This window comes from Zonotrichia leucophrys, chromosome Z (genome assembly GCF_028769735.1).
Source record: "Zonotrichia leucophrys gambelii isolate GWCS_2022_RI chromosome Z, RI_Zleu_2.0, whole genome shotgun sequence".
NCBI classification, from domain to species: Eukaryota; Metazoa; Chordata; class Aves; order Passeriformes; family Passerellidae; genus Zonotrichia; species Zonotrichia leucophrys.
The window spans coordinates 941,819-969,275 of NC_088200.1; the positions used below are offsets into that span (position 1 = coordinate 941,819).

The window sequence follows — 27,457 nt, forward strand, 5'->3', positions numbered from 1 at the left end:
GGTAATTGAGGAGTGGGAAAGGGTGGTCTCTGCCAGCTCTTCAGTGGGCACAGCTTTTCAGGACTGGTGTTACACCTTGGCCCCTCCCAGAGGTGGTCACAGTGGTGCCCCTCACTGATGGCACTGGAGCTCCAGAAATGTGCAAAGATGAAACCCAGCCCCAAAGAGTTTGTTGTGTAAGTCAGGCCCTTGGCATTTTAAACCCGCCTACCTCTAATTGCAGTTCTGCTCTCTCTGAGGCCTGCCTTTTGCAGCTTTCCCAAAACCCTCAGATTTTAAGGATGCCCACACGTATTGTCTTTTGCCAGCTCTTAAACTGGCTGTGCCTGCAGGATGCCCACCAAGGATTCCCGTTTGGGGCAGGATGTTTAGAACTACCAACCTAGGCTGGCTGGATATGATCTTGAACTTTGAGACTCCATTCCAGGAGGATATAAACTCACATTTTTTACTGCTGGATTGCCTGTCCTTAATTTGATAATATTGTAGGAAGGGAGACGTGGGAGGTGTGAGCTGATTTCCAGTGGTTCTCAAAGAGCTTTTCTAATCTATCTGCACCACCCTGTCCTGTACATCAATTTTTGAGAAAAGCTGAGCGAAGGAGTGGGAGTGAGGGAGCATCAAGAGAAGTATTGTAGAGGTGACATCAGAAGTCATCCATGTCAGCATGTGCCAAATCTGCATAACTCTGTTGTCCAAGTCTGTTGCCAATTTACAGACGTTCCCATAAGAAGTGATTTTGACAGGTCCATCGGTCTTGCAACACTTTACAGGAGGCAAAGAAAAACACCAGGGTGATACTTCTGCTGCTTCTTTCCTCTGGTTTGTCATGGCAGACTTGTTGTGGCCATATCCTGACAACCTGCTGCTGGTGCTTTGTGTTCTGGACAGGTTCAGCTTCTCACGACTGTAACCATGTTTTCTTTTTAACAGATTGTAAAGATACTCAATCTCTACACTCCTGTGAACGAGTTTGAAGAACGTGTGACAGTAGCTTTCATACGAAACATACAGGTAAATTTAAAGGGCTGTCAACTGGAGGGCACAAATGACATCTCTGTAGTTCTAAGTGGCATCTGTATTAAATCAGTGCTAAACTCAGGCATTTTATAAAAGGCATGCTGCTGCAGGTTGTCCTGAATTCAGTGCTCTGTGTGTGCACACACTCTTACAGCACACAGCTGCAGGGATAGCCAGGCTGTTAATCACAGAGGGCAATAAGCACCCAATTCCCAAGCTCAGCTAATTCAGCTCTTCAGTAACAACACAGCTGAGGATTAAGGCTGCAGGAGTCAACAAAGTGTTGGTGAAATTGAGTTGCTTCTGAGATAGGAGGTAGAAATTGGCAACTGAAGGAAAAACAAACAAATTAAAGCCAAACACCTTTTAATGCTCACAAGGAGCAGGGAGAAAAAGGAAGGGCATGTATTCAGCTACCCCCAGAACATATCACCATGGCTGAGCAGCTGAATCAAAGGTGGTCTGCTGGTATCATGTAGTCCTGGTTTTGTTGTGCCAAGGGGATCATCTTGTTTCCAGGTCCTGTATCTTTGTGGTCATGTAGAAAATGTAACCAGGCTCTCCTGAAGCAGTGTTTCCTACGGTCTGATAGAAGTTCCTGTAAATACTTGCTCAGAAGGAAAGGTGCTGCAGAAGAGAACAAAATAGTTCTCACCGTTTTCTGCAGTATCTGTAAAATGATGCACATTCTCATACCTTTGATGGTGTAAAACACAACAAGAAAAGGCAACAACTGATGCTAAATTTGTTTTCTTCTCCCACACCCAACAGAAGCAGTTGCAAGAACGGAATGACCCTCCACAGCTGCTGCTAGACTTCAAGCACATGTTCCCAGTTCTGTTCCCATTCAACCCATCTGCCATCACCATGGACTCCATTCATCTCCCTGCTTCTCTCAACTTGGATTTTCTCAATAAAGTCTGAAGAAAGTAGAATTAAACTCACCTCTCACACCCAGAGACTTCCAGCAACAAAAGAAAAAAAAATCATAAAAAGAATTCAAGAGCTCTTAAAATATGGACCAAACAGGCTTATGGAAGAACCAGTACACAGTAACAAATGGATGCTAAAATGTACACTAAAAAAGACACTGGTCTGTATGTGATTTTTTTTGGGGTAATTTGCATCTCAGAAATAAGGATACTTGAAAAGTAGTTTTATTTTTTACTGCTTGATTTTATGTTGACATAGTTCAAAGCCCATCATCATCTCCAAAAGCCAGGAAGTGGGAGACAGCTTATTTTGATTTTCATAGGTGTCGATGACAAAAACAAAATTTGAGACACTTGTGCTGCCTTGAAGGATGTGTCATTTGTCTAGGAGCAGGTGGTCTTGTGTGTATGAATAGCAGAATATGCAGTTCTGCCTTCAATTCTTGCTAGTAACTGCATTCATGACAGTGAATTGGAAAAGTAAATTGCAGAAGGTGTGTATTTATCACACCATAAAGGTAAATAGCTGGGATGCTGCTTGTTTCCACTGATGTGGAATTTGTCACAAATACAAATACATTTTTCACAAATACATTCAGATACACTGAATGTATTTAGGAGGAGCTGTTGCTCCTTAGCCATTGCTAAATATATTCAGTGTATCTACTTCATGGAAATTTAGATAAATTGGCAGGAATTTGTTCCATTGGACTTTCTTTCATTACCAAATTTACATGAGCAAAGGTTTTGTCCTAGTGAAATAATCATGATGCAAAGGACTGCCTTAAGCCTTCTGCTTCTAGCATAGCATCATCCTGATCCCTGCTATTGGCTTTCCTTGTGCTTTCGAGTCTGAAACACTTTTCTCCAGTGGCTGTCAAGGTTCTTGTACCTCTTACATGGCCAGTGTCAGAATCCCATGCACAGATCATGCACAGTTTAATCCTCCAGCCCTACCTGTGTTCAGTGGGTTAATCCTAGCTGTAGCTGTCCATGGAAAAACTCCATTCAGTTCAGCAGCCATCCAAAATGTTAAGAATCATGCAAATACAGAGTGAAAATCATGCAAATGAAGAATATTTTAAAATTTTAAAAATTTCTAAAAGAGATGAAATGTTCTAACACGAAAAAAAGCAAAAAAAAAGCTGTCAGGTGGTATGTTAAAAACATTCATAAGCCATTTCTTTAAGAGAGAACCCAAAACACAACAACCTTAAATTAATAATTGCCTTCAATTCAGATTCTCTTAGTTTTGGTTTTTTTTTTTTTTTTTTTTTTTTTAATCAGACTTATAAACTAAGCCAAACCAACACTCTGAGCTCACCACAGAGATGCAGGCACTGGTTTTTCTGTGGTCCTTGGCAGCACACGCGGGCAGGGGAGGAGGTGGGTTCCCCGGGGTCAGTGCTGCTCCACGGCTGCTCAGCGTGGGGATGCTCCTGCCACAGCACCCCGTGCCCAACTGCAGCCAGGGTGGGGGGCTGCCAGCGTCCTGCCCTCCCCACTTCCACAGTGCTCTGGTGTAAATCAGTCTTAGCTCACCTGCTTTTGTGGCTTCTGCTGTGGTGCGCAGCTGCATCATGACTAAAAGCCTTCTAAGAAAAATCCACTCTCTCCATCTGACTCTTTTTAGCTGGTGTAAATCCAAACAGCAAATTTAGGCTGTCTACTCGGAGACTGAAAGTAGAATGTGAAGTTTCTTGGAGCTACACCACCTCCTGTCTGCTGCAGCTTCCTTCCTAGGCAAGGAGCGTGTTGTGATTTAGGCATCATGTATATAATCAGTGTATATACAAACTGCAGTAGTCCTGTATGTACTATATATGTATATGACTATCCAAAAAAAGCACATTTTAAAAGAAACTGTTGAGTGCTGTGCAGAGTTATATCGGTCTATGCCAGTGGGTAAACACCTTGATCCAAACTGAGACTATAGTTCAGAGCAACTGTTACCACTGAAGGACAGACTTCAGGCTAAAAAGAAATTTGTCCCCCCTTAACCATCACCCATTGAATTACAGATATTTTGCTTGTAAAGAGCCAGGATTGTCTCCAAACTGCAGTTCTTGGGCACTCACCCCTGCTGTGTCTTCAGCAGTGCCTTCATCTCCCCTGGCTGTACAATGAGGGTCATACCACCAGTCTGCTGCCCGTGCCCAGCAAGCCCTGCCACCCACTCACCCGCTGTATCTTTATTTATTTTCACCTACCTCTTTTCACAGTGAATGTCCTTGCAGTGCTCTGAATTTTGGTAGTTGTTGCCTCTCCCTTCTTTCCATGCTCCAACAGTCGTCATGGTTTAAAAGTAAATAGTTCAAAGCAGGATTCAGCTTTTCTGTAAGGTGGTTTAAACAGAGAGCTGTTGCTCAGGATTCGTGTTAGGTCAGCAGTTTCAGGCAGTTCAGGTCTCTACCTCTTTCTGATGTAAATTATTTGGAGTACAATTCCCAATGCATTGATTAAACCTATGCTTATCACTCAGACTAAGTGACAGGTTGCTGCAGAATCCTCTTCTGCAAGTGGCTTTGTTGCTGATTACCACTGTAAAATGTGCTTAATGGTCTTCTAGGGGATAATGGTCCTTCATTGGCACTTTCAGGATTGTAATTTATATATTCTTTCTTAAAAACTCTTAGTATGTGTAGATGGGAACTGGGATTTAACATCCTGATCTGTGATCATGTAGTTTATCCACTGAGATCCATCTGGAAGAGAACTCTGTATGAAATATCTTTAATATATGTTATCTTTTCTGTTAGCACTTTTAAAAATTTGTATTTAAATGTTAATTTAGTTAAATTGCTATGCTCAAGCATGCCTTCTTTCCTCAGATTTACACTTCTTTATTTAAAAAGCAAAATGATCACAAAGCATGGCTTAGAGAAAGCTGGCTCTTCTCCAGATCTGTCTTTATTTTTAAATATTGATTATTACGTTTAGCATTTTCCCAATCTGTGCCTTCAGCTGTTTAACTCAACCACTCTCTCTCTGAAAAAAGCATTAAAACAGTGGAATATTTTTATTATTCTGTCATAGAAAAAGTTGTCTATGGATATAAAAGCCTACTCATAAAATCTTACATAGAGGAAGTCTGCAAAAACACTTTGAAGTTCTTGGTGGAAAAAAAACCCCAAACAATAGTGACCCACTCTGATTTGTGCAAATATGATGGCTTATATCTCAAAAAAGCACTACTGGGAATAAAATAAAATAAATTAAACAATCAAAATGCCCAAATCACCAGCATTACGGAACAAACACTTCAAATATGAGTTGAGGCATATGCTGGCTGATCTACAAGAAGCATCCAGGACAATGTCCATGTTTCATTTTCACCAGAAAGCTCCTTTTCTTCTTCCTTTTATTTTTTAATTGGCATTTTGTAGTTGAGATTGCTTATCTGAAGATAAAGCTGCTGTAGGTGACTGTAGACAAAGAACATTAGACCTCAAGACTGAATTTTTGCAATCCTACTTTACAAACATTTTTTTGCTCACGCAGTTTATTCCACTGGATCCACAAGAATTTCTTTGTATTTGTGAAACAGTACCAAAGTGTGGGCATGTTTTAAGCACAGTGGCTGCTTTTGGTCACCCTGTAACTTGAACACTGGAGTCTTTGCAGGACTTGATTCCTCGTTTGTGTGATTTGCAAAAGGTACAAATGAAAAAGCTGCACTTGAAACAACGGTTGTTTTCCTCCATTTTCAATAGTAAATTAGTAAAATTGTGCAAACTTATATTTTCAGACCATTAACCGAAAAATTAGCATTTTATCAGTGCATATAAATAGAACAAATTAAAATTAATTGCATGAATTTCCATGAAGCTTTTTCCTCAAACTTTATTGATTCACATATATATTACAGTCATAAATGGATCTTTTTTTCTTTCTGAAAGAAATTCTAGCAAGGTAGATGTTAAGTAAAACAATCCACAAGACATAACCCTGATGAGTATCCAAATTATTTCAAGGTGTGAATGCCAGTGGACAAAGACTTTCAGATTAATTTGAAATCAGAAGAAAAGAAGTATATTAAAAAAGTGCTACTATATTGAAATCTTTGGGGATATTTTTATTTTATTTTTTTGTGGCGTGAAGTGTCATTACCTTAAGGAGCAGAAGGTATAGCTGCTGTCAAAGTTGAATGATATACATGAGTGAATACTGTAGATGAAATACTACTGCTTATAAAATATTTTTCCATTTTGAACAAATCTGTAAACTACACCTTTGTTTATAAGAAAATGCTTGTAATAGTCACTGTAATATTCAGCTGGGGATAAAAAAAATTTGTGAAATAAACACTTTTGAAGAAATTGTGGCTCTTAGTCAAAAATGGGTATGCAAAAAATAACCCCTTTCAATATATACTTCCATCCAATAGAAACATTTCTAAGTAGCTTATAAACAGAAATTAAGAGAATCACTTTTACTTAGGACACGGAAGGTTTTAGAAGTTATAACCTGATTTCAGAGGTGCTGAAATATTGGCAACTAATTAGAAATTCACTGAGTGTGGAGTGTTATGGCCCTGAGAGCCATTGAAAATGAGTGGAGAAAAGGAGAGGAAAAGCCACCCGTTGTGCGTGTGTAAATCACAGAATTCCAGAATGGTTTGGGTTGGAAGGGACCTAAAGCCCATCCTGTTCCACCCCTGCCATGGGCAGGGACAGCTCCCACTGTCCCAGGCTGCTCCCAGCCCCATCCAGCCTGGCCTGGGACACTGCCAGGGATCCAGGGGCAGCCACAGCTGCTCTGGGCACCCTGGGCCAGGGCCTGCCCACCCTCCCAGCCAGCAATTCCTCATTCCCAATGGGCCAAAATCTGTCCCTGCCCTCTGGCCCTGGGAGCCATTGCCTGGGTGCTGTCCCTGCCTGCCTTGTCCCCAGGGGCTGTGCAGCTCTCCTGGAGCCCCTGCAGGCCCTGGCAGGGGCTCTCAGGTGTCCCTGGAGCTTCTCTGGTGCAGCTGAGCAGCCCCAGCTGTGCCAGGCTGGCTCCAGAGCAGAGGGGCTCCAGCCCTGGCAGCATCTCCGTGGCCTCCTCTGCACTGGCTGCAGCAGCTCCAGCTCCTTGTGCTGCTGGAGCCAGGGCTGGGGCAGCTCTGCAGGTGGGCTCTCACCTGAGCCCAGGGGCACAGGGGCAGGATCCCCTCCCTTGGCCTTAAATGAGGCTTAGATAAGAGAATTCAATGGCAAAGGAAGAAAATACAGCAAAACCCTTGTCTCTTTTTAAAGATAATGTTGCACGTTCACTGATTTATAGATTTACTAAATCATTGGAATTATTGAGAAAGTACTTGAGAGATTATTTTAAATGAAAAATGGGAGTCTTGACAGGATAACATTTCTTTCTTCTAGAAAATTTGCAGAACTTTAGTGTGTCCCTGAAGACATATGGCAGTTTTTATTTGTACACAAAATATTTTCACTGGCTTCCCTGTCTTCTGCCTGGCAGCCGGCATGGTTCCACTGGAGCAATTTTACAGATAAATCATACCTCAAGGTGCATTTCAGCCATCAGAACTCTGGAGGGTGGGTTTTGTGGTGTATCTTGGAGGTGCAGATTCCTGGCTGGGAGGGTGGGCAGGCCCTGGCCCAGGGTGCCCAGAGCGGCTGTGGCTGCCCCTGGATCCCTGGCAGTGTCCCAGGCCAGGCTGGATGGGGCTGGGAGCAGCCTGGGACAGTGGGAGCTGTCCCTGCCCATGGCAGGGGGTGGCACTGGATGAGCTTTAATATCCCTTCCAATGCAAGCCATTCTGGGATTCTAGGATATTTGTGTGTGTTTTTAACTATTTCACATTACCAGAGTGAACCATGGATCTGTCCTGCTGTCGGTTCTTGCAGCATCCATGGTGCTGCATCACTGAGACCGATACGTGTTTCATTGTTGGCTGTGTTGGAAAATGAGGGTATCCAAATGCTTACAGGTTTCAAACAGATGGGCTGCAAGCAGCTCCTGCTCATCTGCATCCATGTGCAGGGGAGCCAAAGCTTGGAACTAGGGGCAGCAGTGTGTCAGCCACTGATTGTGCACGAATTCAGGGCTGCGACCCTCCACAACCCCCTCAGGGAGATTTATAGATCTCAGCTGCGCCAGGGCAGGGTCAGGTTGGACACCATCAGGAATGTCCCCATGGAAAGGGAGGTCAGGAACTGGAACTGCCCAGGGAGATGCTGGAGTGCCCATCCCTGGAGGTGTGCAAGGAGGGCCTGGACGTGGCACTGAGTGCTCTGGGCTGGGTGACAAGGTGGGGATCGGGTGACAAGCTAGACTCGATGATCTCGGAGGTGCTTGCCAACGGAAGCGATCCCACGATTATCTGCAATTAACCGTATCACGGTGTAATTACCTGTGAGGCGGGCGGCGGGGGAACCTCGCCCCTCAGCCATCACCGCCGGCCCCTGCTCCCGCTGCCGCCGATTCGCCAAAACCGTACGGGAAGAAAATCGAACCACGCAGAAGCAAAGTATAAAAAACAAGCGACCGAAAATTCCCTCACATTTTAAATAAATTTATCAAACAACTAAAATTACGCGTAGAAAATAACTTTAAGTGAACTTCCTGCCGGCCCTGCCCAGCCGCCCCTTCCGCCCTGAGTGTGGCGAATGTGCGGGGCCGGCGGGCGGGCGCGGCACTCGACGGGCGCGGTGTGGCCATGGCGCTGCTGAGGGGTGAGGATCCCGTCCCCCCGCGGATCCCTGGCTCCCTGAGGGGCTCCGGGCGGACCCTGAGGGCGGGAGGTCCCGGCTTGGACGCTGTAGGGGCCCCCAAAGCGAGGCAGCTGGTGGGGCTGGCAGGAATTACAAAGTAGAGCCCTCGAGAACCATTCCCGTGCCTCCGGAGGATCTCTCTCCCCGCTGTCCCGTCCGTGCCTGCTCGGCCTGACAGCTGGAAGTAATTAGGAACTTCCCAAAAATACCGGGCTGCGTGGGGTCAGAGGGTGGGAATGAGGTGCAGAGGGTGGGAATGATCGCCGTAGAGTGGGAAGGGGGCTCAGAGGGTGGGAATGGGGTTGAGAGAGTGGGAATGGCGTTCAGAGAGTGGGAATGAGGTGCAGAGAGTGGGAATGTGGTGAGGGGATAGGAGTAGGGTTCAGAGAGTCAAGTGAGGTGCAGAGGGTGGGAATGGGGAGCACAGGGGGTGCAGAAGGTGAGGAGGGGGTCGGACAGTGGCAGTCACTGTGTTCGGCACTGTTTTCTGCAGTAATTCAGTGTTTGGCTTCCTGCGTGCTCGACTCAGTTGTGCTGCAAGTGCATAGCAAGGGCTGCGTGTCTGTCATCTAACTGGGAATTTGACTTGTGTGTCAGGAGCAATTTTTCCATGGAAGGGGCTGTCCAGCCCTGGCACAGCTGCCTTAGGCAGTGGTGGAGTCCCCAGCCCTGGAGGGATTTAAAAGTCGTGTGGATGTCGCCTTGGGAGTGCTGGGGAATGGTTGGACTCCACGGTCTTAGAGGTCTTTTACGGATGGTTCTGTAATTCTGTGATTCTCTGCTTATGTGCAGTGACTAAGTGACACCTGAATTGTCAGTGACAGGGAGTTTGTCACATACAGACCCTGCCTGTGTTAGCCCTGATAGCGCAGGATAAACTCCTTAAGTTGCCACAGCTCATGAAAGTGTTTGGTGCAAAGAGCTGGTTTATGCTCTGCATTGTTTAAATTCTGTGACTCTTAAAAATGAGGTAAATACACCTTTTGAGACCTGTTCTTGTATGAAAACAAAATTGGAATTTATTGCAATGGGGTTTTTACCTATTTGACAGCACTTTGCTACTTGACAGACTGTACTTAAATAATAGCATACATGTCAGTCATGGTGTGAGGTTGCAGTGCTAAGGTCTGTGTAGTCAGCATTGTGTTAATTCTGGTGGTTTTGCTGAGCTGGATAACACAGAGGGCACCTTGCCCATAATTGTTTGATTTTAGTTTTCTGTGCCTGCTGCAGGGTTTTCTCTTATCTCAATCCACAACACTTTCATATACCGTTCATGCTTCTCAACTTCCTTTTTTATGTTATGGTTTGTTTTGTAGGCTTTCAGAATGTGATCTGATGAAGAATTATTTTCGTACCAAGTGCATTTGAGATACGTTGGAGCATTAAGTAGTGTTTCAGTTCCCTGTTTGGCAGCAAGTGATTAACAAAACCAGTTTAAAAAATGTCTCAAATGTAGTGTTTGGTAAGGATTCAGAGTGATCTTGGCTTTCTTTCCCCAAAAGTTGTCAGATCTCTATGCATTTGGTACTGTTCTGCTCTCATGCATTGTTTATCACCTTGGAAAATTGCAGAGACTCTGGAATTTTTCTGATAATGTAGGACAGAACTAATTAATGGGAATTTAGGAAGAGTTGTTAAAGGTAAAGAATCCTTTTTCACTCAGGGCTTCGGCCACCCCTTGCTGCCTCTCCTGAAATTCTGGGGAGGCAGTAGCATTTGTAGGTGCCTCTCCAGTCGAGCAAAATTTGGCAGGCTCTGAGTTATGTCCCCTAAGGGAGTGTCTGTGTCCAGCTTAATTCAACATAACACAGACTGTGCCGCTGCTCCTTCATCTTCTCCTCGTACTGGTTCCGCCCAGTCTTCTCTCTGAGTCTCGAGTTACTGTTTTATTGAGCGGCCAGGAGGTGAACTCGAGCACAGGACGGATCCAAGTGAAAATGGGGCCCTCATTTTCTGCTGAGTTGGTGTTCAGCTGCCTCTGTTGTGTGACCTGCCCTGGTTTATTGGCCCCGTGGTGCTGTTGGGAAGTGGGCAGCAGTGAGCAGCCTCCGTGAAAGAGAGAGAGGTGGTGTTGGTGTGGAAGGAGTGTTTAAGGGCAAAGTTCCATCCTCGCCCCTGCGCTGCCCGTGAGGCAATGCCGCGGTGGATATGACTGAACAAATAATGTGGGTGACTGACAACCCGGCCAGGAGGGAGGAGAAGGGCTTCTTTCAGCGTGGTCAGGCCCCAGGCTGGTCTGCAGCAAGGCTTTGTGGTCAGTCAGGGCAGGCACAATTTGGAGGAGGCAGGGAATCAGTGGACGGGAGGAGTGGTGCAGAATGTGAGTGTCAAGGCCTGTTTTGCTGCAGGAAGGATCTGCCATGGAGGGAAGGTTTAGATTGAGTATTGGGAAGAAATGCTTTGCCATGACGTGAGCCACTGGCCCGGGGTGCCCAGAGCAGCTGTGGCTGCCCCTGGATCCCTGGCAGTGTCCCAGGCCAGGCTGGATGGGGCTGGGAGCAGCCTGGGACAGTGGGAGCTGTCCCTGCACATGGCAGGGGAGTTGGGACTGGATGATCCTTGAAGTCCCTTCCAACCCAACCCATTGTGTGATATGAGTCTGAGGATCCTCCCTGCACATTTTAGATCTCTGCACTGTGTTCAGGCCCTTGCCAGTGGGGAGCCTTGACCTTGACCAGTTTGGAATGTCCTTTTGTAGCAATCATGCGGCCTGGGGTGCAAATACATGCAGGATGGAGGAGCACCCTCTCTCTGACAACACAGCCGAGTAACACGGATCAGATGACCTGAAATCAAGTGCTCACAAGCAGCTTAATGAGCAGGCATTTTCATTTGTCTGCGTCCTTACATCTCTGTGTGTCCCTGCAGCGTTCCCTAAAATAGCTGGGTGTTTGATGGGAGCTGTGGAAACAGGGGCTGCGAGCCATACGCTTCAACTGGGGGAAAGTTCACAGCCTGCCTCCCGCTTGTTTTTCTGCACGTGGGAGCAGGGAGCCGGTGTGCCAGGCAGGCCAGGAGATGTTTGCTTTGGTTCAGGGATGGCTTCGCCTGAGCTGGAATTTGTATCAACTGCTCCTGACCCCTGCATTTGTGCACAACTGCTTGCACGTGGTCTCCTGCCTAGTGAAAACTGGATTTTCTTCCCAGGAACCAGGAGATTCGTGCTAAAGCAGTTTAGGTGGCATATATGTTTCTGGTGGCAGGAGCATGAATTTTTTGATTAGGGAGAGTTTTTCTTAGGCTAAAGTCCTAAGTCCTCAAAGTTGAAAGAGTTGAAATGCATATAAAAAGTGTATGGGGGGTGGGGTTGTGCTTTGGGGGTTTTTTTGGTGTTTTTCTGGGGGTTTTTTGGTTTGGTTTGGTTTTGGTTTGTTTTTTTTTGCCTTGGTTTTTTTTGTGGAAACTATTTCCGCATATAAACCAAAAATCTGCTGATTTTTCTAGGATGAAGGAATGGCCTCTGCTAAAAGCACAGTTCCTTGTCTGATTTTTTCACAGGTGTCTCCTACAGGATTTCTTAGATGTTACTGGCATGTTTTTAGTGCATTAGCACTAATTTTTGATGCATGTGGCAGCCTACTCCGACTCCACATTTGTATCCAGCCTTACTTTGTTGTCAAACCTCACTGTTTTTCCAGAATCTTCCCAGCTTTTCTTTCTGACTGTTAATTCTTCATGCCTTCCCTGTCTAAAGCACCATTCATTATTTATCTCAAACTTCCTGTGTTCATGTTGCCTGTTCTTAAAAAGTTTTGGGTTAATTTGGGGTGTCACCTGTTGCCCTGTTCTTTTCAGTTCTCCTGAGCCTGCTGATGTTTACATTCTTGCAACGAATTTTCTCACGCTTTTTTTTTTTTTGCGAATGCTTATTGTTTCGCATTCTTTTCTGGAGGAAGAGAAATTTGATGGACTGTTGGTTTGTCCAGTGTCGTTGGAGAGGCAGCACTGTCACCCTCCAATCCACTGTCACTTTTAGAAAAATCTATAAATGTTGGAGTCAGAAATTAAACTGCCCTTCTGGAGATTCCAGTGTCCGCGTGGTTTTATTTCGTGTCCTACAGCGACGCTCCCACGCGCTGGAGCCTGGCTTGGTGCAGAGTGCTGTGCCTGTGGATAATCTGTGTGTGTTCACTGAGGGCCGTTTCTGCCCCCGCTGCAGGTGTGTTCATCGTGGCAGCCAAGCGCACGCCCTTCGGCACCTACGGCGGGCTGCTCAAGGACTTCTCGGCCACCGACCTGACGGAGCACGCCGCCCGAGCCGCGCTGGCCGCGGGCAAGGTGCCCCCCGAGATCATCGACAGCGTCGTCGTGGGCAACGTCATGCAGGTGGGTGGCTGTCCGGTTTATCTCGGCTGTTTGAGGGGCCTGGAAAGGCCCGGGGTGGCCTTGGGGCAGCCCGCGTATCGAAGGACGAGAAGAGGCTTCAGTTCTTCTTTCGGTTTTTATGTTTATTAATTGTTTATCTAAAAGATGTTCTTTCAGCCGAACAGAGCTCTGCTCAGCAGTCAGCCATGAGCACACACTGTCTGCCCTCCCGGGCAGCCACGTATCTTTATACCCATTGTTACGTGTACAATATTTATCATTTCTCCCCAATACCATCTATTCTTATAACTCGGTGCACTCTCAGTAATAACCAATCCAAAGGTGCCACCGTGGCCAAAGAAGATGGAGGAGAAGAGGAAGAAGAAGAAGGACAGGACACACCCCAATTCCTCCATCTTGCTCCTCTAAACCCCCCTGTACATAAATCCTAAACCCTGTGTCTCACCCCCTAATTAGCTAATCCCTTCACCATTCACCCTGGTGAAGCCCTCATCCTTGTCGTCTCCTGTGTAGGGTTAAAGTCCAGCTACCAGACACTTCTGGCAACATTCCAGGACTCCCGAGCCCCCCAAGGTGGTCTCGGTGGCTCAGCACCTCAGGACTGAGATCCTGAGATCCGACAGGTGGCCTGCAAGATCTCCTGCCTGCGGGCTGTTCCAGGCACCCTCGGTGTGTGGCCCTGGGTGCCGCTGCCTCGGGCTGGCAGCCAAAGGGGTCGGTAGTGGTTTGCAGGCTGGTGTTTCTTGCCTGTGCTTGAGGGATGTGTCCTGGGTGATTTGTGGTGCTGTTGGGAGCAAGGCTTAGCTTGCTTTTTTTAGTGCCAGAGGTCGTTTAAACCGGGACGAGCTGACCTCCTAAAAGTATGTGTCAATTAACTGGTTAGTTGCTAATCCCAGGTATGTTTCCCTTGTTTTGATGGCTGGAGCTGTGTGACTCAGTGATCAGTATTTTTTCACTGAGTTGTATAAATCCCTTTCTGTGTCAAGCCTGTGAGTGATATGAGTCCATTTCTCCTGTGTTTTCCATGGAATTATTTTTGAGTTTCCTTTGAACTGGAAGGATTCATGCTTTGATTGGCAGAGACATTTGGACAATCATGTCTTTTCCAAAGAGGATGCTGTTGTATGCATTGCAGAACTGCAGTTACCCACACATACAAATGAGGATCTTTGTTTTAGGCAAGGCAACAGAGAACATTCCCAGCTTTTTTTTTTTTTTTTTTGCTTTGTATTCTGATTTCACCATTACTGTTAAGGATGGGGACTTTTATTTTGCACTGCATGTTTCAAGGATGCAGAAGAAGCATGTAGCTGAGAACTTGGACAATAAACAAAGAAACAGGTAGTATTCCTTCTTTAGATTTTCAGCCAAAAGAGTGGCTTTAAATTATTCTGTCTCCTACAGCTACTATCTAAGCTTCTTTTATTCAGCTTTTCAATTTTGTAAGAGCTGTTTGTTGCCTATGAAAGCATTGTTGCATTCAGATCTCTTGTAGTGCTTTCACATAAAAAACAGCCATCTCCTGATAAAATTTCTTTTGATTTTAAAAGTACATGTCTTTTCCTCTGCTTCCTCATACTTCCTCATCCCAGTAGATTTATTTTTTTTAATTCTATTATTTTAAATAATAATAGAAAAATATTATTTAAAATTCTATTTATTTTTTTTTAATTATTTATATTGTTTGATTAAATTTAATAAACTGTGAATGTGTGACTTCTTCAAACTCCTTCAGCAGAAGTGGCTTCATTAATTTTTTTTTTTCTGAACTTGCAGTAGTATTGCAGCACTGTTCACAGATCTTTGTCTCTATGACACATTTTAGCTTAGGGCACGTTCCCCAAGGGCATAGGTGTTCTCTCTGGTTTTGGGAGGCCTTCCCTTGTTAGTCTGAACAATATTAATTTATCTTAAAATAATTGCAGCTCGCCTGGCAGGATCTGCCCTTGTGTCAGCCTGCTGTGTGGGTGCTGTTTTGAAAATAAAGGATAAGGGAAAAAACCATAAAGTTTCTGACTTAACACACACTTTCTTTAAAATTCATATTGAGACAGTGACACTTTCAGATCCTGTGGGATAGTGTCTTTCTGAGCTGAATCAAAGCGCTTTGGGTGAGTGGTAGGATTTCTGCTGAACATGCACCATCTTCTGTCTGGGATGCAATTACACCATTCTGACTTTCCATCAACACTTTTTTTTTGCTTTCCAAACCAACGGGAGTGTGACAAAACCTCTTTCCTGTTCTGCCTGCAGAGCTCCTCAGATGCCATCTACATTGCAAGACACGTTGGTCTGCGAGTGGGAGTTCCCATGGCTGTCCCTGCCCTCACTGTCAACAGGCTCTGTGGCTCTGGCTTCCAGTCCATTGCCAATGGCTGTCAGGTACAAAGCTGTGTTTCTGTGTCAGCTGTAGCTTCTGTCAGGCCTTTAACATGTGGAAACGTGTCCTTTGTGTTTGGGATGAGTCTTCATATGGGTTTTTGATAGAGATTTCTATTGTCCAGCACAGTTTTCTGCAGGAGTTCAGCCACCACAGTGCCACATTGTGTGGATGTTTCTTAAAATCCAAGTATTGTAGTAATTTTTAGTCCAATATGAGGAATGCAACAAGTGTTAGCTAGTGAAATGGAGCTCAGCTGTGCTATAGTTGCATCCCACAATCCTGTTTGTGTGGACTGGAATTACTGGACTCCAGGAGTCTTTCATCTATTGATCTTTGTTTATATTCTCACCTGACTAGCTGTGTAAGCAGCAACCTGTGCTTTTTAAGTATGCTTTTGTTCAAAGATCCAGACCTCTCATGGGTTAAGTAGTTTATGAGGTCACTTCTTTTAAAACAGAAGAGAATCAACTTCTCTTTGAGGAGTTGGCCTAAACCATTGAGTCAGAGCACACAGATTTTTATTTCATTTGCTCATACATTGCTTTTATGAATATTTGAACAAGCAGATTGTGTATTGTGTGGGATTTCTTTTTCTTTGTTTTCCTTGGGTAAAGAATTATTTTAGGCCTGATATTCTAGAAGAAAAAATATGAAAAATGTAGAGATAAGGTTAGTGGAAGGCAGAGCACCTTCCACTACCCCAGGTTGCTCCAAGCCCTGTCCAGCCTGGCCTTGGGCACTTCCAGGGATGAGGCAGCCACAGCTGCTCTGGGATAATTTAATTTTCTTTCATTCTAGTTCATAAATAACCTCAAAGCCCAACTCAATAAAGCATTTTAAGGAAGCACTATTCTTGAATGCTTTGACGGTGCATTTAGGAATTGGGGCTTTTAGGTTTTGTATGCTTTGCCATTGATGAATTAATGTGTTTTGGGTACTTACTTTGGCAGCTACCTAGCTATTGTCTTCTAAAATTATGTCCCTTTTTTTTGAATTGTAAGATCTTACTTCAGGCTTTGAAGTGTAATTTGTGTTCCTTTTGAGAAGAGTGGGAGCTGAAAACCACAAGCACAACCATTTGTGAACCAAACCCCACAAGCACGCAGATGCCTGATGCCTTTGTTCCTCTGCTCTGCCATGTGTGCACACCCATATTCTCTTCTTCCCTCATGGATGCAATCATTCTTTGCTGAAGGGAAGAAAAAGGGATGTGGCATGAAGGAGACAGACCCCACCATTAACAGAAGGGTAAACCCTTCATCCATGTACGCACATGGCTAAGCTTGCATTCATCCTGAGTTCATTGCTTTGTAGGTGACAACCTCTTCTTTTGAAACAGTTGTTACTCTCTTCCTCAAGCAGCCAGCTAAATCCTGGATGTGTTTTGTTTTGCTGTGTTGACAGGAAATCTGCCTGAATGAGTCGGAAGTTGTCCTGTGTGGCGGAGCTGAGAGCATGAGCCAGGCTCCGTACGCGGTTCGGAAGGTTCGGTTCGGAACCAGACTAGGAGCAGAACTCAAGGTACTTCCTTTGCTCTGTGAGCAAAGCATTGCTTGGTATCAGGGTTGTAGATGCCAAATCCTTGCAAATGAAACTATTGGAGATTAGGTCCAGACTTCATAGCTTAGAGCATTTATCTAGTGTTCAGACGCTATTGAAACAGTAGGTTCAGGCCATTTGGTGAAGTGTGCCAGTTTTACAGCTTTTGCAAAACCATTTTCGAGTTCCTGTTCCATGTTAAACATACCAATAAACTCTTGGACACAAAATTTAGTTCACTTGTTACATTCTGGGCAAGTACTATGTACAAAATAGAGGCACACACAGTTTAGGCAAGGCTAGTAGTGCTGGCAGTAGGTAGAGAGACTGGTAAAGAGCAGGTTTACCTCCAAGCTGTGAGCATCTCTCAATTTCAAAGTGACACCTTGAAGTTAAATCCATTGACAAGTAAGTGATCTTTACATTTTTTTCTGAAGATAAGTCCTGAGTGAATACTGTGGGAAATGTGCAGCAGGATAAATTGATAACATGCCACCACTTACTCAGTAGGTCATAACTGACATCAAAATGCAAAATCAGGATATTTCAGTGTTTCAGCCCTTTGGGGTTTTTTTCCCACACCATATTTCCATTGTGGAGATGGTGAATGTGATGTCCTTGATTCTGTTCTTGTGTGGCACAAGGTCCTACAGACAGCACCTTCACAAAGCTGCTGATACACCAAGTAGGTGCAACTGTGTTCTTACCATAAAGATAACTGACTTACACAGTGACAGGTGAATGAATGGCTTATCGTGCAGAACTTTACTGCTGACAGAGATAACAAAACCCATCTGAACTGACTGTCTGCTTGAGTGAAGGTAAACTTGGGTATCTTCTCCCCTGAGATGTCATACCCACAGGAACCTTTGACTCTAGCAAGAGGATTTTACCTGACATTAGAGAAAGAGCTAAAGAATCAGTAGGTTGTTGTGCCTTCTCACAGTGCCTCCCATTTCCTTCCTGGCAACCAGGAAGTTTGCTCACAGAACTCTGATAAATAATTAATACAGAAGCAAAATATGCTGAAATACTAAAAATCTATTTTTAAAGCTTTCCCCAAGCCTCTTGGGGCCATGTATGAGTGGAAAGAATTACACTAGAGTGTAATGGAGATTAATTAGAGTAGCACACAAGAGCTTGCACATTGTTTTTCACTATGTTCATTATGGTAAATCAGTAAATTATCTGTAGATAACCTGAATTAATTCTACAAAGAGCCATTAGTGTGTAAGAGACTGCTGAACAGTTAGAAGCTGTCAGTAGTAAATACAGGTATTGCCGTATTTGATATACCTGATATTATATCTGATTTCCTAATTCTGATGTTCCACACAGCTGGAAGACACGTTGTGGGAGGCCCTAACAGATACCCATGTCAAAATCCCTATGGCAGTGACAGCTGAGAACCTGGCTGCAAAGTACAGCATCTCCCGGGAGGACTGCGACCGGTACGCGCTCAAAACCCAGCAGAGGTGCAAGGCCGGTGAGTGGGTCGGGCAGGGGAGGTGTTTATGTGGCACCAGTTTCAAGTCCAGTCAGTTTTTAGCCTTGGTTCAAAGCGTTTCAAGGGTTTTCTCTGGCTCTTGGTGCTCTTGTCCTTCTGTTTGCATGCTGTAGTTTGTGATTTTGTTGGCCCCATCATACAAATAAATCTTAGGGGGGTTGACTTTGACAGTATGCTGAGTGAGGGATTGCACCTCTCAGAAGGTTTAGTGGGAGCCCCTTTCCACTGCCTTCCTGTGCCTTCCTCAGGGACATTCCTTAGCTGTTGAGGCAGCAAACACCACTGGCCAGTCACGGGTGAGCTCCTGTCTGAGCAGGATTCATGTCGGAGAATGGCGTTTGTTGGTGCCCCTCTGGTGGGATGCAGCATTGTCCCAGGCATGCCTGACTGCACTCCTTTCTTTCCTCTGCACGGCAGAACAGTCTTCCAAAGTGACCCACATCCTCCTTGTGTGCCAGCATGTGCTGTAATTCATCTAAATCCTTCTGCTTTCTTTTGCAAATTGAATGTTGTTCTTGAATGCTTGAGCAGTCGGGGCACATGGAATCTGAAGAGGGGATATTTGTTTAGGAGCTGTGTTTTAAACTGTTCTCTGGGTGGTTCACATGCCCAAAACCATAATTCAGGGGCATTCAGCTCTGAGCCTGCAATGTAAGAAGGAGCTGGAGCTGCTGCAGCCAGTGCAGAGGAGGCCACGGAGCTGCTGCCAGGGCTGGAGCCCCTCTGCTCTGGAGCCAGCCTGGCACAGCTGGGGCTGCTCAGCTGCACCAGAGAAGCTCCAGGGACACCTGAGAGCCCCTGCCAGGGCCTGCAGGGGCTCCAGGAGAGCTGCACAGCCCCTGGGGACAAGGCAGGCAGGGACAGCAGCCAGGCAATGGCTCCCAGGGCCAGAGGGCAGGGACAGATTTTGGCCCATTGGGAATGAGGAATTGCTGGCTGGGAGGGTGGGCAGGCCCTGGCCCAGGGTGCCCAGAGCAGCTGTGGCTGCCCCTGGATCCCTGGCAGTGTCCCAGGCCAGGCTGGATGGGGCTGGGAGCAGCCTGGGATGGTAGAAGGTGTCCCTGTCCATGGCAGGGGTTTGGATCAAGATGGACTTTAATGTCCCTTCCTACCCAAACCATCCCAGGTTTCTGTGACTCAGTTACTGTGAAGTTCAGGCCAAAATCCAGTAGAATGTGCAGTGGCCATCCTGGGACTCAACATACATTGGAGACAATGTATGACAAAGGTGAACATAAGAAGGAAAGATCTAAGCATGGTTTTACATTCTAATGATGGTGCATTTTAACAGCTGCACTCTTGAGGGAAGATTTTGTATTTTTTCTAATGGATGTAGAAGTGCTTTTTGTAACTTTTCTTCATCGTTTATTACCCTTCCTGCTCATTCTTTTTGTTACCTAACTCCTGCTATTACTGGAGTCTTTGCTAGAAACTGTGTTTCTTGTTTCCTAGGATTTTATCTTGCTGTTTTTATTTCTGCTTGTAGGACCAGGTCATCTTATCCCACAGTAAAGAGAGAGCCCTTTTGTTTTCAGGAAAGAAAAAGGTTTTGAGGCATTTATTGAGAAGTCCAGAGGTAGCTAAACAACATCAGATCTGACAATTTCAGTGTCTCAGTTTTAAATCTCTGTCTCATGTTAGATTAGGCAATCTGGCCAGATGCTTTTTTGGGCATCTTAGATACCTGCAATGACTTGAATTGTTTCAGGTTGTTGAGGCAGCTGAATCCCATTCTGAGATCTTAGTTTGACAGCGAGAGCCCTTGGAGGATCACCTTGAGCAGGGTTTTGATTGATGTACAGTATCTTATCAACAGAAACAATGTGGCTCAAGAGGTTTTCTTCTCATTCCTCTCCGAGTGAGATTTACGTCTTGGCCATCTGAGAAATGACAGAGCTGTTAAAATAAAGCAGCAGTAAAGGGGAGTATGTACTAAAAATAAACCCAGTGGTTTACACAAAAAAAAAAAACCAAACAAGAAAGAGTTCAGCTGTTTAAAACTGAAATAAAGTTTCAGTGTTTGAGGCTTTCTTTGGAGAAGTTTGACAGTGTACTTGTATAGTTTTTGCCCAACTTCTTAAAATAACAAAAACCACAAAAAAACCCCAACAATAAATACGCAAAATAAAGCGTAAATATTGCTGTCCTTGAACTTTTGGTTCAAACAGAGCAAGAAGCTGTGTGCACATGAAAATATGATTGTTGGTCATGCTGGGCAATCATCTTGATGTTTTTATCAGGTCCTTTTTATTTTCCTTTTTGTGGTTGCAGCTAATGATGCTGGCCACTTCAAGGCTGAGATGGCACCAATTGAGGTGAAGACAAAAAAGGGTAAAGAAAGCATGCAAAAGGACGAGCACCCCAAACCCCAGACCACCATGGAACAGCTGACAAAACTCCCGTGTGTCTTTAAAAAGGATGGAACAGTCACGGCTGGGAATGCTTCAGTGAGTACATCACACCCTTGGGCTCTGCACGTGTCCCCTCTGTGGTTCTCCAAATTTATTGCCACTGTTTTTATCTCTCACCGAGTTGGCTCTCATTGGTGTCTCCTGACAAAAAAATGACTTCTAATTCTGCAGCTGAATGCCCCAGCTGACTCTCCCAGCCTTGTGCCAGGTGATCCTGGCGGGTGCCAGGGGATCCTTCAGTCACTCCTAAGTCCTGAATTTGGTTCTATGTGCTGCCACTGATACTTCCATGAGGCATTGGCATTTCCTCCTCAGCCTGGAGTTGTGCAGTTGGTGGCTGCAGTGGCTGTGTAGCCACTCTCCTTTTCTGGGGGGCAGTGGTAACTGAACTTCTTTGCTTCAAACTTACATTTTTTTAGTGGGCCTACTGCTGCTGCTCGTCTTTGTACCACAGCTGCTGTCCTCTCTCCCCCAAACCACATTTTGCTTTTACCCAGAATATACTCAGTGCTTAGCAGCATGTCATTGTGGACTGTTCCTCTCACAGTCATTATCTCAATTAATTGATTAAAGTTCTGTGGGCCAGATGGAGTGCTGTGATCATACAGTCTGAATTCATGCCTAAAATAGATCATAGCCACAGTAAGTGTGGGTGTCTGTAAAGCATCTTTTATAATTAACAGCACATATATTATCCATTATTAATAATAGTGCTCTTGCAAGTCAGCAGAATCATATTTCCAATGCAGGGAAGACTTATTTTTCTTTTCTAACACATTGGAATTCATGAAACATTTATCTATATTTAACTATCTTTCCCTAACCTCAGGAGAGTGATTTGTTTTCTTCTTTTCTAACACATTGGAATTAATGAAACTTTTATCTATATTTAACTATCTTTCCCCAACCTCAGGAGAGTGATTTGTTTTCGGTTGTTTTGAAGAAACATTTTTAAATGTTAATTATGGTACCTTAGACTCAAGCCCCTTTTTGGGGTTAAAGAGTGTGAGGATTTTTTTTGTTTCTTTGTATTTTCTCACCAAGAATGCTTCTCTCTTACTGCAAGGGTGTGTGTGATGGAGCTGGTGCAGTCATCCTTGCCAGTGAATCAGCACTTAAAAAGCACAGTCTCACTCCTCTGGCAAGAGTAGTAGCTTATCACTCAGCTGGCTGTGACCCTTCCATCATGGGCATTGGTAAGTTGCAGTAAAGCACAATTTTATGGCATCAAACAGCACTAAAATGTTCTTGTCGTGGGCGTTCTGAAGGAGAGAAATGTGCTCAGGCTGGTGGCTCTGAAGGTGTTTGTGTGTCCTGCTGTCCATCCTGCTGTGTCAGTCCATCCCTGTTGTGCAGAGGGACAGATTTGCTCCTCAGTTTGGCTGGAGGGGTGTGTGCAGTGCCTGACCCACAGTAATAGCATCAGCATGGTTCCCCAGGCTCTTCTTTCTTCCCCCTTTTTATTGTCTCTTTTAGTCAAGAAAACAAACTCATACATTTTTTAAAAACCATTTTCTCCTAAAATTCACTTTCATTTGCTGTGAGCTCTAAATCCCTTGATAAAATGTGTAACTATGAGTTGCCTGCCTCACCTCTTGCTGATGGAGGAGTGTAAGCTTCGAGCAATTTCAGTGGCTCAAGCTGCTTGGATCCCAAGATATGCATCTGTTCATGTGTTACTTGGAAAACCAAAAACCTTTTCTCGGTTGCTTTAGTCCCATGTTTATTTTCTGTTTCCTCTCTTAGTGCAGACAGTCCCTCAAAGCCAATCCAGACACCACAGGATTTTTCCCTTCGCTTTAGTTTGCAGACAGCATTGTATCCCAGCATTGCTTTTCCTGTGTTCTGTTCAGAGGAGCTGTTGTTGGCAGGTTCTGTGTGCCAGTAGAAATGCAAATGAGGCATTGTCAGATTTGTTTTCCTGCTCACAGTCTGTCTGACTGACACAGAGCAGGAGGGAGGGTTTTCCTTGCTGGACTTGGTGCTGGCATTGTGCTTCCTAGACCAGCCCATTCTCTCTAGTTCAGGCAGCTCATCTAGCTTGTTTAAAAACTTCATAAATCATATGGAGCATCACTTAGTATCCCAACTCCTTCACACCACAGCTTGTCCCCAGCAGCTCAGGGAGACCAGATGAGGTTCATCGACCTGACAGCAGCAGATCTGACAAACAGGAGCTCAGTGTGAGCCACTGTCCTTTCACATACTGATAGCAGGTCCTGTCTCACAGTGTTCAGTGAGAGAATCCATTGTTTTAAAAAAGAGAGAGGGGGGAAGAAGTTTGCTTGGCTGTCATTAGGGGTCTTTGTGTTGTCTACATGAGACCCTCCCATTACTCTGATGCGTAACAGGCATGCTAAAATCCTTCCCTAATAAGATGCACTTAGTCTGCTGTTAAGCTGCCTGAGGCTCCCTGAGACTCCACTGAGTTCTGAACTGGGCCCTGATTTCTTTTAATTTTTCTGTCTCTTTGGTAATTTACTTAATTTTATGTATTTATTCTTTGAGCTATGTGTTTTCATCGCCATTTTGTGGTGGTGTGATTGCATTGTTGGTGTTTTAGAATTGAATGATCAGCCACCACCCAACATCTCAGTATGTTTCTCCTACAAGCATGTACCTGATTAACCCTTCCAAATTCTCTTTGAGTGTGTATTTCCTTAGGTAGCTGTATTTGAAGTTAATTTCCCTTAATTGTTTATGTTAGGTTATAGAAGGCAGCTTTCTTCCAGAGGACAGTGTTGTTGCCAAACTCTTAATAATCTGAAACTCAAAATCTTGCTTTTTTCAGTTGTCCAAGACCTGGGTCTGAGTTTGGAATAAACTAGTTAAAGGTTTGGCTTTTTATTAGAAAGATTTTTTTTTTTTAATTTTATTTTATTAGAAAGATTTTCAAATATATTGAGAACACCAAAACAACAATACCCATAACTAAGCACATGACCAGCAAACTCTAGAGCAGCCTGTGCTTTTCTTATTTTGTTTACCTGGAGGCTGCAAGTTGTGAGGAAAGAATAAGTGGAACCACAAGTATGGGGAAGGAGAATGCCTCAAAACCAATGTGAAGTTGTTTTATTTACCTGGGGACTGTCACTTCTCTTGACTCAAAAGCTCTGTGTGCAGCAGTAGTGACACACTTAGATTTTCCTGGCTGCATGTTGGCAAGGAGACCAAGTAGTTTTGAGATTTAGGAGCTCTCTTAACCACCTAATAAAGCAGGTAAGTGACATATCCAGAATTCATTATCTGCACAGAGGCTTGTGGGAGGGGTTCTCATGAGGCTTTATGAATTTGTCCTATGTAAAACAAGTTTCTAATACTTAATTTAATAATTTTTTAAATTTAACTAACTGCATATGATTTCCAAACAGGCCCTGTACCTGCAATTACAGAGGTTTTGAAGAAGGCAGGACTGACCCTGAAGGATATGGATTTGGTAGAGGTGAGCTATTTTTACAGGAGCAGTGATTTTACCCCTGATCTTTTTAGCAGAAGGATTCTAGTCATGCCATGTAGGTGTTCTTGCCTGTCAGGAGCCTGCCTGACCTCTGTCCATCCAGTTTCTGCTGCACAGTCACTACAAAAATCCCAGGCACGTGGAAACTGGAAATGGTGTGATCACATTCTGCGGAACAAAAATATCCTCATGTGACATGACGTTTCACTCCTTTGGCTGGACTGCTCATGTTTTTAGTGAGTGATACATGTGAACAGGGCCTTCTTCTGTCAGAACAGCGGGCTCTTCAAGGACCCACTGCCTCAGAACATACTGTACTTTTTTTTTAGAAATTACAGCTCATACTTGCTTAGTATTTGAATTTAGTTGGGTTGGATTGACACGTGAGTGTTGGCTGAGCATGCTGTTATAGACACAGCATTTGACCAGTTCACCTTATTTATTCTTGTTTGCACACAGACTGCTGAAAGCTGGTGTTGAAGTTCTGTCCTTTCTCTGGTGCTTTAGGTGAATGAGGCATTTGCACCTCAGTACCTGGCTGTGGAAAAGGTGTTGGGCCTTGACCCCGAGAAAACCAACGTCAACGGAGGTGCCATTGCCATCGGCCACCCCCTGGGGGCCTCAGGCTCACGGATCACAGCTCACCTGGTGCACGAATTAAGGTATGCACACAGCAGCTGCTCAGCACGGGTGCATTTATGCCTGCTGACATTTTGGGCACGGATACCATGTGAGTAAACTCTTCTGGTCAGCCAGCCTAAAGCTCTCCTGGCTGGAATGGGCCGCTTTCTGTGTGAGTTTGACACCTCTGTGCTGCAGGGCAGGTCCTGCACCTGCCTCACATCCCATCCTGTTGTCATGACAGCATTTCTTAGTTCACCTAGATCTGATCCAAGCCTGCTGGAGCCTGTGGGAAGGTTTCCTTTTTTTGAAATGGCCTTTGAGCAAAGTCTGTTCTCTTCTTAACGTGGGGCATTTCATAGAATCATGGGACAGCTTCCACTATCCCAGGTGGCTCCAAGCCTCATCCAGCCTGGCCTTGAACACTACCAGGGATAGAACAGCCACAGCTGCTCTGGGAAACCTGTTTCAGGACCTCATCATCCTCACAGCCAGGAATGCCTTTCCAATATCCCATCTGTCCCTGTCCTGGGGGAAAGCCATTCCCCCTTGCTCTTTCCCTCCCATGTGTGAAGTCCCCCTCCAGTCCTTTAGCTACTGGAAGTGGATGCTTTAAAAGACTTTGTGGTCACCTTCTCTCTCCTTTAGCCCATTTTCAGAAATTCTGGCTCTTTTGGCTTGCTTAATATGCTTAGCAGCATTTTAATTCCCCCCTCAGGGTGGAGGCCACTGTGTCTCTTTGCTTGCACTTGCAACACTGTCTTAGTGCTCAGCCGTGAAACTTCAGATCATTTGCACCTTGCAGAAATCTGTTTCTTGGAGAGTGGCTGTAGGAAACCTAGCATTTGAAAGCTGCCTCAGCAATGTTTTTAGTTTAAAAACTACTCCAGAAGTGTTCAGGTGGGGTCTAGTGGAAGAAGTTTGTGCCTGTGGCAAGGACTGGAACCAGAGGATTTCTAAAGTCGTTGTTCAGAAGTATTTCAACAGCGCTTGAGACTTCATAGTACCTTACTAGAAAAATAACAGCATAGACATTCTAAAACTCATTGTCAGTGACACCCAGTTGGTAGCTGGTTTCCTCTCATAAAATCGGGACAGGAGCTGCTGATTTTATGAGGGGAAACCAGCAGCACTGACCTGCAGTAACCAATCCCCCGTTCCTGTTCCTGGGCAGGCGCCGCGGTGGGAAGTACGCGGTTGGGTCAGCGTGCATCGGCGGAGGGCAAGGCATTGCTGTGCTCATTGAGAACACAGCCTGAGGCCTCCTGGGCACTGCAGCTGCTGATCCCCCGAGAAACCTGCCTCTCTGACACACCAGAGCATCGCTGCCTACCTTCCCTGCAAGGTAAAGGAACGACTGAGAAGTCAGAATTCTGAACAAAAGAGATTCGTTGATGTCTTTCTAACTAAAGGAAGCGCAGCATCAATATGATTTCACACTGATGAAGTATTTTCTAAAAGCCTCTTTTTAATCAATGTATTTCTGTAGGCAAAATTATTTTCATTTCCTGAGGAAATTGCCTGTCAAACTTGCACCCAACCTGCCTTAAAATAGCAGTCAGTGCAGCTTCTTAAGCAAGTATTGCTTAAACTTATTTCAGCTACTGACACTGTCTGGTACATGTGCCTCTTCTATTATCAGGAAATGTGAAAATGCAATCAGAGACTTTCTGAACTATATATTGATTGTAGATTGATGGCTGTTAACCCTGCTGTTCTGTAAGGGAAAAGAACAGAAGCTGAAATTTTCATTGTGCCTCCCAAAAGAATAATAAATATAACACACAAAGAAAAAAGGCTCGGCGTTCTGTTTGTTAGTTGGTTTTAAAAGTAAAGCAACGTGAGAATTGTTAGTTTTGGGAAATCAGTGTTGGGTTTTGGAGAGAGTGTTTCTTTTTGTTGAGGAATAAACTGGTGTTTATTAGGTAGTTTCTAGAGAACTCCAGCAAATCTGCCAGCCCCCTGAGAAGGGGCGCATTCACTGCACGCACTCAGTATCCCTTTCTTAAATTCCTTTGATAGTACCACCCATATTTCTTGGGACTGCTGGTGTGTGGCTGTTCTTGGCCACTTTGGGAGGTGCCTCTGAGGAAGCTGCCTCAGAGGCAGTGGAGTTGGAGTTATGAATCATTTGACAGAGCCAGCATGACATTGGGGTGAGATGAAGTCTTTGTGCTCGCTGGAGTCCTCCAGGCTGCTGTGAGCAGCTTGCAGCTTGCTCTGATGTGCATGTCTGCATCAGGAGCTCACTGGAGAGAGCCCTGCTGGGACAGCACACACCTCTCCATAGCCCTGGAACAGCAGCAGAGACTTCAGCCTTTACTCCTTCTCATCCTCTATCAAATATTCCTTACCTACAATCCTCTGCTGGCATGGCATGGGAGGATTGTGAAAGCCACTCAAACCTGTCTGCCTAGCCTAGCAGGAAATTCAGGCCAAGGCAAGTGTTGCTACAGCTGGTGGATAACAATTGAAGTATGCTGATCACCTTCCCAGGGGTTTTCATGGGTGCAGTGTCTTTAAAAACTGTAGAGATATTTAGCAC

General features: G+C 44.9%; 2 protein-coding genes across 5 annotated transcripts in view; both read left to right on the forward strand.

The window, feature by feature from the left end:
• MYO5B (myosin VB) overlaps positions 1 to 6,252 on the forward strand; it is a 151,187-nt gene extending 144,935 nt beyond the window's left edge. For all 4 annotated transcript variants that reach the window (XM_064735479.1, XM_064735481.1, XM_064735480.1 and 1 more), the window contains 2 exons: positions 934 to 1,014; positions 1,792 to 6,252. In XM_064735479.1, coding sequence (XP_064591549.1) covers positions 934 to 1,014; positions 1,792 to 1,944 — 234 coding nt within the window. In that variant the 3' untranslated portion in view covers positions 1,945 to 6,252. The remainder of the gene's footprint in view (positions 1 to 933; positions 1,015 to 1,791) is intronic.
• A 2,309-nt stretch (positions 6,253 to 8,561) lies between these two features.
• Positions 8,562 to 26,704, forward strand: ACAA2 (acetyl-CoA acyltransferase 2). The gene is made up of 10 exons (XM_064736519.1): positions 8,562 to 8,626; positions 12,828 to 12,994; positions 15,248 to 15,376; positions 16,782 to 16,898; positions 18,255 to 18,402; positions 20,695 to 20,870; positions 21,901 to 22,030; positions 24,206 to 24,276; positions 24,799 to 24,953; positions 26,087 to 26,704. The coding sequence occupies exons 1-10, from the start codon at positions 8,611 to 8,613 to the stop codon at positions 26,169 to 26,171; spliced, it is 1,194 nt and encodes a 397-aa protein (XP_064592589.1). The 5' UTR covers positions 8,562 to 8,610; the 3' UTR covers positions 26,172 to 26,704.
• Positions 26,705 to 27,457: the final 753 nt, after the last annotated feature.

Excerpts from the sequence above, each read along its gene's own strand:
- ACAA2 (XM_064736519.1), top strand. Across the intron at positions 20,871-21,900 it reads TCACGGCTGGGAATGCTTCA|GGTGTGTGTGATGGAGCTGG; the intron begins GTGAGTACATCA and ends TCTTACTGCAAG. Across the intron at positions 22,031-24,205 it reads CCCTTCCATCATGGGCATTG|GCCCTGTACCTGCAATTACA; the intron begins GTAAGTTGCAGT and ends ATTTCCAAACAG.